The sequence below is a fragment of the Pholis gunnellus genome (genome assembly GCF_910591455.1).
Source record: "Pholis gunnellus genome assembly, chromosome: 22".
NCBI classification, from domain to species: Eukaryota; Metazoa; Chordata; class Actinopteri; order Perciformes; family Pholidae; genus Pholis; species Pholis gunnellus.
This window is the reverse complement of record NC_136549.1, coordinates 8,134,910-8,146,854: the sequence shown is the minus strand read 5'-3', so window position 1 is coordinate 8,146,854 and position 11,945 is coordinate 8,134,910. Positions and strand designations below refer to the sequence as shown.

The 11,945-nt window shown below is 43.0% G+C and overlaps 1 protein-coding gene across 2 annotated transcripts; it reads right to left on the bottom strand.

Moving 5' to 3' along the window:
• Window positions 1-33: 33 nt before the first annotated feature.
• Window positions 34-11,609, bottom strand: LOC306714115 (dynamin-1-like protein). 2 transcript variants are annotated; one of them, XM_079184062.1, is made up of 19 exons: window positions 11,494-11,609; window positions 10,916-11,057; window positions 10,356-10,402; window positions 10,196-10,267; window positions 8,455-8,541; window positions 7,894-8,056; window positions 7,625-7,745; window positions 7,090-7,221; window positions 6,299-6,505; window positions 5,965-6,085; window positions 5,629-5,784; window positions 5,448-5,537; window positions 5,213-5,305; window positions 4,386-4,439; window positions 3,957-4,037; window positions 2,759-2,890; window positions 2,557-2,666; window positions 1,176-1,335; window positions 34-793 (listed from the first exon to the last, which is right to left on the bottom strand). In XM_079184062.1, the coding sequence occupies exons 1-19, from the start codon at window positions 11,593-11,595 to the stop codon at window positions 737-739; spliced, it is 2,127 nt and encodes a 708-aa protein (XP_079040188.1). In that variant the 5' UTR covers window positions 11,596-11,609; the 3' UTR covers window positions 34-736. The 2 variants fall into 2 exon arrangements, with proteins under 2 accessions (XP_079040188.1, XP_079040189.1); XM_079184063.1 differs by lacking the exon at window positions 3,957-4,037.
• Window positions 11,610-11,945: the final 336 nt, after the last annotated feature.

Here is an 11,945-nt window from a genome sequence, read left to right as displayed (position 1 = left end):
AAAGTAAATGAATCCAAAACTGAACTGGCATTAAAATACATTATTTATTCTTCTGGCAACCATACACAACCACAGTGCACTGTGAATTTCACATATAGGCAGCGATATGTAAATAATTTAACGTTATCCACAAATCATTTAACAACATTAATAAATAAAAATTCTGATTGCAATAGTGTCCGAATAATGGACTTTCTATACAGTACGGTGACAACAGTGCAAAAAATAAAGTGAAGAAGTACAGAGAACTAACATTTGCTGAAACTCATGTATTTACATTTGGTTACCCGATTTCTGAGGTTAGACACATGACAGCTACTCCTAAATGAAACAGTTGCAGATGAGAGGAATATTTAGAGCCCAGAGCACAAAGCTTTGTGGAGCTACCAAAACAGCACCAAAACTTTCATTTCCATACTGGTTAATCGTGTTAAACTTTAAAGTAGTGTGCTTTCGAGCCATGGGTGGCAACTGCAGTTTCTAAAATTTCACCTTTAACAGAAACTGTGCATTTCCATATACTCTATACATTACCAAGTATTTTAAATAAATTAACTTACATTTCTTCCAGTTAGCTTACGAGCCAATATGATACCTACTTCAAGCAGGAATCAGAACAGTGCATTTTCTTATTTGCAAATCCAAACTTCATGTTCAGACATGAACGCGTGGAGCGTCGGTCCTTTAGGCATGATGAGGCACTAAGAGATCGGGTTCAGCTCCCTTTGTTGATTTTTCACCACAGATGTGTTTCCCTGATCTCTGCGATCACCTGGCTAGCTTTCTGCAAAGCCTGTGGACAAAACAAAGTCAAACTACAATGAATGCCTCACAGTACAACCAGTCATGTCTCACTTTACATCCATGTCTGTCCAAAACCTCATTAGCATATGAAAGTTAGTGTTTTCTGAGGTCACAGTTACCTTGGACTCAAGGATTAACTGACTTCGGTGGCCAAAGTGGACGTTTGTGCCAAATTTGAAATAATTTGCTCAAAGCGTTCCTGAGACATGACAATAGGACGTACATGAGGTCAGAGTGAATCTAATCCGTTCATCCTTGAGTCTAGGTGGATGTTTGGAGAAATTAGCAGAGGCATACAACAATGAAGTGACTGATAATGGATCCTCAATTAATCACGGAGAACTAGACACTAAACGGTGGGCATCCGTTACCTGCAGCATGTCGGCGGCCTCCTTGCGCCGCTGGGCCATGTCCTCCGATTCAGTCAGTAGATCGTTGAGGAGGCCAGATTTATACAGCTGGCCAACGAGCTCGCTCTGGAGGCTGTCCTTCACATGGTTGACCAGGAAGTGCATCACTGCCTTTGGCACACTGCGAGGGAGAGAGGAAACAGACCGAACAGATGGCAGAGAACAAGGAGGCAAGATGGCCTGGTGATTGTGTTGTTCCCCTAGATGGAGGGGCTCGAGTTTGGCCCACCAGGTGGCCGTGCCTGTAGAAGTATCACGAGTTATGAATTGAATACAATAAATGTATTCCTATCAAAGTAGCCAGGGAGCAACAATATGGAAAAAAAAAAATCTACTTTGGTGGGATGGAAAAGAATCAAATTGGTCAAATCTTGTTAATTGATTTTTGTCAGCCATGGTTGTTGGTAATTGTTATGGTATGTCTATGTTTAGAGTTGCAACCACATTGTGAACACATTATCCAGGGAGAAATTCTTAAGGGTGGCAATGTTTGATATTGTGAATAAATCCTAATAAAATCCCCAAAACAATGTTTTCTCAATACTTTCTGACTTCCCTATCCTGTCTGTGGCTTCTACCCCCGAGCCTGTTGGTTCCTACAACACATTTATCTTAAACAGTTCCTAAATACATAGTTCAACCTTTGAAAAATCCTCGGTCATGTTTCTACAACAGCTGGGCACATTAGTTTTTAGCAAATATTCCTCAAACAGGAGCAACTACTGCATTTTTTGGACAATTTTCAGCCGAGGATTAATATACATTTGGTGCATTGGTGAGTATCTACGACAGCAGGAGGGTGTATTGGCTCAACATTACTTACAAAAAGAAACTGTAGGTAATGTTTGATGACGTCGTGTAATGACGGCTCTGGTTAATATCTACCAGCAGACATCTGACCCAGACAATTCTAGCCAGAAATGAAAGCAGTGTCGGTATGTATGGTACAGCATTTGCAAAGCAATCAGAACAACCTACTAACCTTACAGCAGAGCACTGCGATCACATGGGGGCTTTTAAGGTTATCTCATTCATAATATAGAAACAATAGTTGTTGCTAACTCACAAACTCAGCGGGCACATGTCACAGCAAGCATGGTGATCTTCTTCTTCCTCTGATGTTAATGTTTCGAGACAATACACAACTAGAGGCCACACTGCCATCTGTTGGTCTGAAGTGGTCTGACAGACTCCTTTTCAAAGGCCACAGAGAAATAAGCTTCATCCGGCTTTGGCTACGCCAATTATTAATTGTTCGTCAATTCATTGTTAGGATTAGTTGACAATACAAAATATTGACATTCACCAGGCTCCTCTGTTTAAGAGGAGCTAGCCGGCTTACCTGTCCTGGATGTTCTTGCGGACGATGAGGAAGTAAGACTTGATGAGATGCTCGATGACCTCACAGTCCCGCTGCTCACGTGATGACAACTTCCTGGCAACCGGCACAGGCTTCGAGGGGAAAGAGAGATCATGTTTTGAATCAATCGTTAAATACTGTGATCTTTATAATGTGGCATGCCGATAGGCTTATGATTAGTTACCACATCGAGCAGGTTAACAGCTCCTCTAAGGGGGCTTCCAGGTCCGGAGCCAGGGGCGTCCTCTCCTTTCCTCAGCATCCCCCTCCAGTTCCCTGTGCCCTCCTGCTCCCCCTGGGTCCCTGCTGCTGGGGCCTGACGAGCCAGGAGCACAAGAAATATGAAAATAAATGGTCATTAGTCCAACAAATGATTACAACAACACCCTTCTCTTGTCATTAGGGTTCACAGGGAAAAGAGGGTTAAGGAATGTAGCATTATAACCTTCACCGGTTCGTATGCAATAGTGCAAACGCAAGTCAAAACAGGCACGTACACAAAAAAAGTTCATAGAGAGGAAATGAACTGAACTATTACTGCACAAGTTAATGAAAAAGCAATAGTCTTGTTTTTTTATTGACTGAAATTCAATGGTGCTTTTAGCTAAATCCTAACTTCATCACAATGACAATTCTAAAAAGCTCATGTAAAGCAGGTATAATGTTAATCCTACTAACGAGCTCAGTTTAGCATAGCTGACAAATGAAAATGTGAAAGATGGAGATGAGAAGTCAAGAGATACTGAGGGGAACATGAATGGCCGTACCAAATGTTACGCCGATCCATTCGATTGTTGCAAAAACACAAATGTCAACCTCACGGTGGCGCTAGAGGGAAAGTCAGGGGATCACCAGAGCAGGTAGCTTTTGTCCTCTGGGGACCATGAATGTTTACAACGCAATTCATGGTCATCCAGTCATGTTTGAGCTATTTCAGTCTGGACAAAAGTGATGGAGCGACCGACGGATCGGCATCCCTACAGCCATGCCGCTAGCAGGTCTGCGAGTGCATATTTTAGGGTAATTTACAAACAGGCTTGGGTTGATGATGCACAGCAGTAGAACTTCCACTATCACATATTTCCGACAAACTAAGTACAAATAAAAACGGGCAACCGAAGTGTTAAGAGGTTGCAAAAGGAAACGGAGAGAGAAAGGCTTTTTCTGTGAGACAGGTGGACCAACTTTGGGGACAGAGTCTGCAGGAAACACAACGGTTGTTAGTGCAAATCCACACAGGCTGAGGCAGAGCCAAACAAGAGCATGGCATCAAGAGACAAAGATGAAAGTGCATGCCAGCAGCCCATGCTCATCCATCCATCCATCCATCCATGCCCCACCATCAGCCCCGCACAGAGCCAGAGAGCTGCGTTTGTGCCCACCTTGGCACCGTCCATGTCTGCTCCAGACGCAGAAGGCTCGCCAGAAACCCCAGTTGGGCGAGCCGGGCCTTTGCCAACAGACTAACAGGAATATGAGAGCAGGAATGGAGAGAGAGAGAGAGAGAGAGAGAGAGAGAGAGAGAGAGAGAGAGAGAGAGAAAAGCACTGAGAAGAAATGTGGAAAGACAGTTGGCAGTTGAAAGTCATTTGAGGTGAGGAGAGGAGACTTTCTGAGAGGAGATGTGGGATAAAATTCCTCAATGGAAACTATCCGAGGCATTCGGTTCACAGACCCTCATCCTGTAGTGCCATGAACGATTAACACTGCACAAGTCCTCTTTATATGACGGGGGACTCTGCAGACTGGAACCAAACGTTAGAACACATGAGCTGCTGTATTATATTTTAAAATAAGGTTGTTGTTTTTACCTTGTCCCTGGACACTGCAGAGGGCAGCTCTCTCATTCGGTTTCTCCTTTCCTCCTTCAAATACACAAGAACACACACTGGTTAAAAGAATAGTTTTCATTCTAAAAATGAAACACATCTTAGGGAAGTCTGTCACTGAAAGACTCAAAATGAAGGAAGTTATCCTACTTGTTAAATAAATATTCTACCATCTATTATGCTCATTAAACACAAATGGTATCATGTCACAGTGTAGATTATTTTCTGTGTAATATATACAAATCCCACCTGCAACTTTTCAACAGATTAATGATCTCATAAATAACAATAATGTAATTTAAATAAAGATGACATTCCTGTGGAAACAAAGAGGGCATAATCATTTAAATCCTTTAGGAAACTAAATACCCAACTGTGAACTTTAATACCTACTGAATAATTTATAGCATTGAAATATTAACTGTTTATATTGATGTGGTTTAGTTTCCCCTTTTAAAAAATTCCAGAAGGTAAATTCAAGAGTCAACTATTTGAAAAAGGTTGCTCAAATACAATTGGTTGATTTCTGATCCGAACATTTTAAAAGTCAGAAAGAATGTATGAATAACAATGGATTGGCAAAGGTCAGACACCAAAATATGAGATTAAATATTAAAATTTGAACAATCAGGCAACAAAAGACAATTAATTAATCAAACCTCTGTCCTATGAACACACTGTCATTCACATGATCCAAGTGTGTAATCTGCTTTACTGTCAATACAAGAGAAAGCCGGAGCTTCATGTTTCTCTCTTTATTCTGCCAGAAAAAGTTATGCATTTCATGGTGTGTAGTTATGAGTACAGACCTCTATGTTGTTATTCATGACCCCACAGGCGTCTGCAAAGTCTGGATGTTTGGTGTTGATGTAGGCCAGCTCTATTGCAACCAAGTTATGCACCTGTGACAAGAAAAAAGGACAACTTAAGTTACCAAACTAATGTTGTGCTTCAGGTTCTCTTTAAACCTGAAGTCACCCTGAAAGATAATGACTGCAGGCAACGGAAGCACAATTTCAAAGAGAGAGCTGAACGTGACGGTACCATTTCATTGGTGATAGGCAGTCTCTTCCTCAAGAGGGAGGTGACTACTTCCACAATGGCCTCATGCAGCTTAGGGAATCTCTGCAGCTCCTGCAGGACAAAACATTATGAATATGAATGTGTGTGTGTGTGTGTGAGCGAAAGATCAATACATGTGAAGAAGTGAGCCTCGCTGTTTTACCTGTGTGCTGTAGTTGCTGCAGTGCTGGATGATCCTCTGCATCTCCTCGTGGACGAGCTCCACGCAACGCAAACTGGGCTCCTCCAGGCGTTTCACCTGCTTCTTCACCAACAGCTCGAAGGAAACCTCGGGCACAAACAGGGACGGACGCGGGCCCTGACGCGGGGGGAAGCGAGGGGGGCTGCAGGTTAGCAACTATTACCCAGAGCTCTGTTTTAAGTGAGCAACAAAAGCAAAAGGATAGACTGTATCTCACAAAAAGAAAAGCTCTGTTGCTTTACAATAGCTCAGTGAAGTAACAAGGTCATATTTATGGGATGATGCAGCAGCACTCACTGTTGCGTTTCTTATGGCCGTTAGGATGTCTATGGTGCTGAGTCCTCCCAGAGAATCCACAGACTCCAATGTTCTGCCAAAAGTCTCGTGGAATATGTAACAAATTCGGGCTCCACCACACCTGAAAAATAGCAACGGGGGGATATTAGCTGTGATGTGAACCCCGTGGCCCACGCTCCTGTCAGCTCCTCCTCCGCCGAGGCCGTGCGTGCCTCAAATTACAAGTTGTATCATATTAAATGATGAAACCAATGCAGTCGTTTTGCTCATTTTCCCAGCGCTGGATCAACAGCATCACCCTGTGGCCGAGCGGAGGAGAGGCTCCGGTACTCACAGTTCTGCCGTCTCGATGTATTTGGCCGTGCCCTCTATGGTGTTGCAGTATTCTGTGGCGAACTTGGTGATGAGCTGGAGCAAGGTGGCGCTTTGGTCTTCCACGGGTTCACCGTAGCTGCTGAGCAGGGACTGGTACTGGGCTGCCAGCACGTTGATCCGTGTCTTCAGGTCAGGGAGGCAGTCTCTGATGTGATGCATCAGTAACCTGACATTATGGAGGTGAAGGGCAGAGGGTGCTGTTGTTATGCAGATACGAGTTGTGAATTTGTAAAGCGGAGCGTCCATTGTTTAAATAAAAGGCCGATTTCTCTGATGGCTGTTGTTATTAATAGCAGGGCTGCTTCTGACGCGCTGACATAACTTTATGGGTCCTGGTTACATTCATACTTATATATCTGTGTCGCATCTTATTCCTTGTTCACTCTCTGTCTTGGAAAAATGTAGAATGATATATCTTTTTCATAAAGACAGGCTGTGGGTATCTGGTGGCAGAAAGAATACTACCTAGTAAAGGAAAATGAACGTAGCTACAAAGGAAACATTCTGCACACTAATAGGCTGCAGAACCACTCACCCAATTGCATATTTATTTGCCTGAAAATGATATACTCAAAATGAAACAGTGCAGTCTGACCTGGTTTAAGTAATAATGACAGAAAATGACAGAAGCACAATGTTTCTTTTGCTTTTCTGTTTCATATGCAAAACTGTTGATGCGGTGACACAGGGGTTTGTAAAATGGTTTACAGCGATAGCACCACGAGCCTTCCATGTGTAGTTCAGGTTTACCTGTTCAGGGTTCTGGCCAGGTATTTGGTCCCGTTTCTGTTGGCAAGAGACGGATATTTCTTCTGAAGGAAAGCATGTTCGTCTCGGATGGCATCGGTCACAGACTTTTTATTGTTGATGTCCAGCTGGCTCCTAAACGTTTAAATACAATACGCCATCAATTAGTCCTGGGAAGACGATCTTACATCCATCAATATTACATATCTTATGCAGCCTAATAAACCGCATACCATAATAGGCTACTGCATCCGGTTTTGTACGAATTTGTGATTTGTAAGTTATTGATGTTTGTTAAACTGAACTGAACGATGAAGGATTTAAGGCTGACAGTTTGTATAATGCCAAACATCCCACAATCTATTCCTTCATCACTGTAATCACAAACAATAGATATTGATATAGCAGCATTAAATATGTATAATAGTACACTCATCTCTATTGAGCCTCTCGTCTCTATCAGAACACACTTATCTCTGTTATGAGTGATGGACTATTTCATCATATATTCCATAACAGTAAATGTACTTGTCCAGACCTGTTGACTACTCCAATGAGGCCGAGTTTGACGGGAATGACTCTGCCCATCAGCACGTCCATAGCATCGGTGCCGGCGTCCATCAGGTCCAGCTTGGTGACCACAGCCAGTGTCCTCCTGCCTGGTGAGTCACAGTCATTTAAAAAGGTCATCATCTCTACGACTGGTACCAATACGCAGCTGTTATTCACCATCTTTGTACCAATGAGTCAATAACGGTTGATTGACATTAAAAGAAAGAAACTTATGATAGTGTTTTGTTTTCTTACCGTCGGGGTCGACCTCCCGGGCCACCTTGAGTGCCTCCGAGGTGGCCATGTCTGTGTTAGCCGCCGTGACGGCCAGGATGATGCAGTTGGGGTTCGCGATGTGCTTCAGGATTAGGTCCTTTATCTGAACCTCGATGTCAATAGGTTGATCACCCACGGGCACCTGAAGGTGGCAATACCAATTCAAAGAAAAGACTCAATTTGATTAATTAGAGACTACAGCGCGCGGGGGGGGGGGGGGGTGTGTCTCAAATCAACACGTCTAACCGCAGGGGGTGAACTAATGAGGCTGGAATCAAAGCCTGCAGACACTTTGGCTTTGACAGCGCCTAGTTTAGAAGCATCAAGAACCAGTTACAAATTCCCTGCAGGTATACACAAAAACATAGACCAGACAGGGAAATTAACACCAGTGACCATGCATATCTGGGACAGCGTGTTTTTTAATATTCAACATTTGTACCTTTTAACAAAGAGAGTGCTGTATAACAAATTTCCCCAGGGGTACGAGATGATCAAAGCCTTGGGGAGTAGGGCGGCAGGAAGTACAGCATGCGTTACCTTAGTGATTCCAGGCAGATCCACCAGCGTGAGGTTGACAACGTTGGGAGAGAATATCTTCAGATGAATGGGATCATCGCTGATCCCCTGCAGAGGGACGAGAAAAGAACAGACATGTACGCAATAGAGTCGCTCAGCGGAGTTTCACAGGACGTGTTGAAGTGGCTGTCAGTTCTGAAGAAGACAATATTAGAGGTGTTAGCTGAACTCTCACGGTGCCGTTTTTTGACACCGCCGGGTGTGTCTGCTACCGGCCACACAGCTGAGCATCCGGTTCTCTGAATAAATAAATACCCAGCAATGTTTGAAAAACCCACTAAAAATCTGCCTGTTGCACCCCCAAGCTGTTTCCTCTCCAGGTAGCCGGCGGCTCCATCTCTGTTTGGATTAGGATGAGAAGTTACAACATGAGAAACTGGTTAATCGTGGTTTATCATGCAGAGGACTGAAGATTCCCATGCATTTATTTTTTCAGAGAAATGGATGCTTAGCTCTGTCACACTAACAATAACTTAAAAGTAACAATAACGTTATCAATATTTAACTTTTTTTTAAATGAAGTTACAAAGTGCTTTACAAGAAAACCTGGATAGAAATATCAAGATCCAGAACTTAAGATGTAAACAAGATAGAACAATCTAAATAGTTACACCAATATAAAAAGTGAGACTTAAAGGAAGATACTTTCCACAGCTGAGGGGCTCAGACAGCAAACACCTAAACGAATCGAGAAAATAAGTTTTGGAATGACTGATAGCGGAGTGTATGCTTTATTTAAATGGGGAGGGTCTCTATTGTCACAGACACTTCTGATAAAACAGTGTTCTTAATGTAAAACCCCAACTCTGCTAAGCTACTCAGATAACCGTGGTAATGTAAATAACCCAAAGTTAGACTTTCTTATCTTTGCCCTCCTTTCAGCTTTCTAGAAGCAGCGTCACCAAACCCTTTGGGCGCCAGCAGCCTGAAGCTACGTGCCAGAAGATGTGGGTGTGATTTTCAACTGCGGTCTCAACTTTGATAAACACACTGTATGTATAAGCTCTGCTGGGAAACCCAGTTGCCTCAGCTCAGGGCTATCTCCAAAGTCAGTCCTTAACTCACATCCTCAGGTTTTGGGAGAAAGAAGTTGTGTACGCTTTCATCTCATTGCGTCTGGATTACTGTAATTCTCTGTACGTACTGTGTGCTAGTCACTAATCCTTGGTTCGCCTGCAGCGAGCCCAGAACGTGCACCGAGTTTTCTGACTGGCAAAAGAAAGAAGGAATACATTTCTCATGCACCAAACGCCCCTCCTTTACTGCTGCAGTAGTTAGTCATGGTTTGCACTTAAAGAGTTGTGTATCTACAGTATATATGTAGCTTTGATTATGTTCTTATCATTCGAGACCTTCTAATCACTTCTACCCCCTTAATCACTTAGTCCAAACCAAATCCTTCCGTCTATCCCACGCATCTTTGTTCAATTAGGTTGACACTACTGAGACTGTTTAATATCATCTGAAACATCATCAGGTCCTTGGCTATCATATGTACTTTTTTCAATGTTTTGTCTTAAACACAATGACATCTCTTAATTAGTTTTATAAGCAAACTGAATGCATTACTAGACACGCTTTGTGAGGATAATATGCATCTTAGTTTTGTTTCTCACCAACAGCACTACGTGTGGTTGAGACCCAAACATTTTGCATTCCTCATTCAACAGTATAGATGAAAACCCCTCCATCCATGACTCACCTTATTATTCCCAGATAGTCGCTCCGTTTCATTTTCAATTTCTTGCCTGATTTCTTCAAAATCTGTGTAGATCTGCAAAAAGAAAAAAAAATGATGAACACAAAGACAAGCAATGGTCTGGAGAGTATTAACTGAATATTCCATTTCATAAAATTCATACCTGGTTTTTCGTATGTAGGAACTTGCCCCAGTCTTCACCTTCTCTGCCTGAGAAGCAGAATAAAACAGTACGGGTTACAGTTGTAGCATCGCATTCTCATAAGGAGGAAAACACAACTATTACAACCTCAAAGTCAACTACTAAAGCTAAGCTAAGCACGGCTAACTTAAGGATCGACGCCTGGCGACATTTACTGGTCTGGAGAATAAAGCTGGAATCACAGGTGTGGTTTTGAGGAGGGGGGGAGCAGAACTAAGAGGCTAGTCCATGTTATTGAATGTGAATTTGTACAATGCACCTTTTGTGTGCTTTTTTTCACTCCCTGGAATCTGCAAATGATTAGAAACACAGTGACAGAGACAGCACTTTAAAACTGTTGACTTTTTTTTCACACAGGAAACAAAAGCAATGGGCCTGTTCCCTACGTGTGTTTATTAGCCTAAAAAAAAGGGGAATGATGGTGATGTATATGTAAGAATCCAGCATAACATACAAATGATTGATGCAAAATCCTTGGGAGACTTGGGAGTTGGAGAGATTAGAGGGATTTTGATGCTCACCACCGTCATCATTTTTCCTCGCATCTCCAGGATCTACATGGACCAGTTGGAGGATGAGAGGTCGCCTGGTTACGATACCAGTCCCACGGGGCAGCAGGTCCCGGCCCACCAGGCTCTCCAGCACTGAGCTCTTACCACTGCTCTGGAGACACAAGACACAGATACGAGTTAGATGAGCGATGACCTACATTCACTTTCTGATTTAACACACCAGGCCTATCTATGCCTGACATGGGACCATGCTGGATCAGAGCTACAGCCTGGTTTTGGCTAACAGCAGTTAGTGTCTGGATGTGGCTCTTAAAATATCATTGTTTGAATATGATCAAAATAGGTTCCACTGCCAATGCAAACTTTCCAAATTAAATGTGCAGCAGTCGAGCAACATTTGCAGTGTTTTTTTTTAGCAGAGCTGCCTGACTAAGGCCTCTGTGAAGCCACAATTCATGTCTGACTATTCATTATTTCTCAACATGTTGTAACATTTCTCCCCATAATGCCATATCTAACTGTGCATGGTTATCTAGCTAGCATGGCAGCCGCTAAATCACAAAGTACACACAGTCAGGGCATCTTACCTGAGTCCCAACTACTGCTATCTGCGGGAGCTGAATGACATCCGCTCCCACTGTGTTGAACACATCTTGGAGCTTGTTTATCACGGGGATAAGAGCCTCCATGCTCGCGGCGTGAGTAAAATGATAAACCTAACGTTAGCTATGTTCGTGGTGGAGCCAAAGTCATTCAATGTCCCACCGACAGACACCACCATTGCGACAACACCCACTTGCTGGATGATATATTTTATTTGGTGTAGGGAGTTGTAGTTTTCTAATTTGGAATAAGAAGAAGAAGCTACAGGCCAGGCTGAGGAAAAGACTACAGTACTTGTTCTCCGAAGATAACGCGATAATCGATTGTTTTCTCGCGCATGCGTATTGTCGATGACGCGCTAGCTTCGTTAGCCAAGTAGATTGGTTGATTTCGTCCCTCCAACCTTTAACTGTCCGACTTCAAGTCAGCACATTAG

Coding starts and splice junctions, on each gene's coding strand:
- LOC306714115 (XM_079184062.1), bottom strand. CDS start 11,595: ATGGAGGCTCTTATCCCCGTGATAAACAAGCTCCAAGATGTGTTCAAC. Junction 5,538..5,628: donor GCAGCAACTACAGCACACAG/GTAAAACAGCGA, acceptor TTTGTCCTGCAG/GAGCTGCAGAGATTCCCTAA. Junction 4,440..5,212: donor TCATGAATAACAACATAGAG/GTCTGTACTCAT, acceptor GTGTATTTGAAG/GAGGAAAGGAGAAACCGAAT.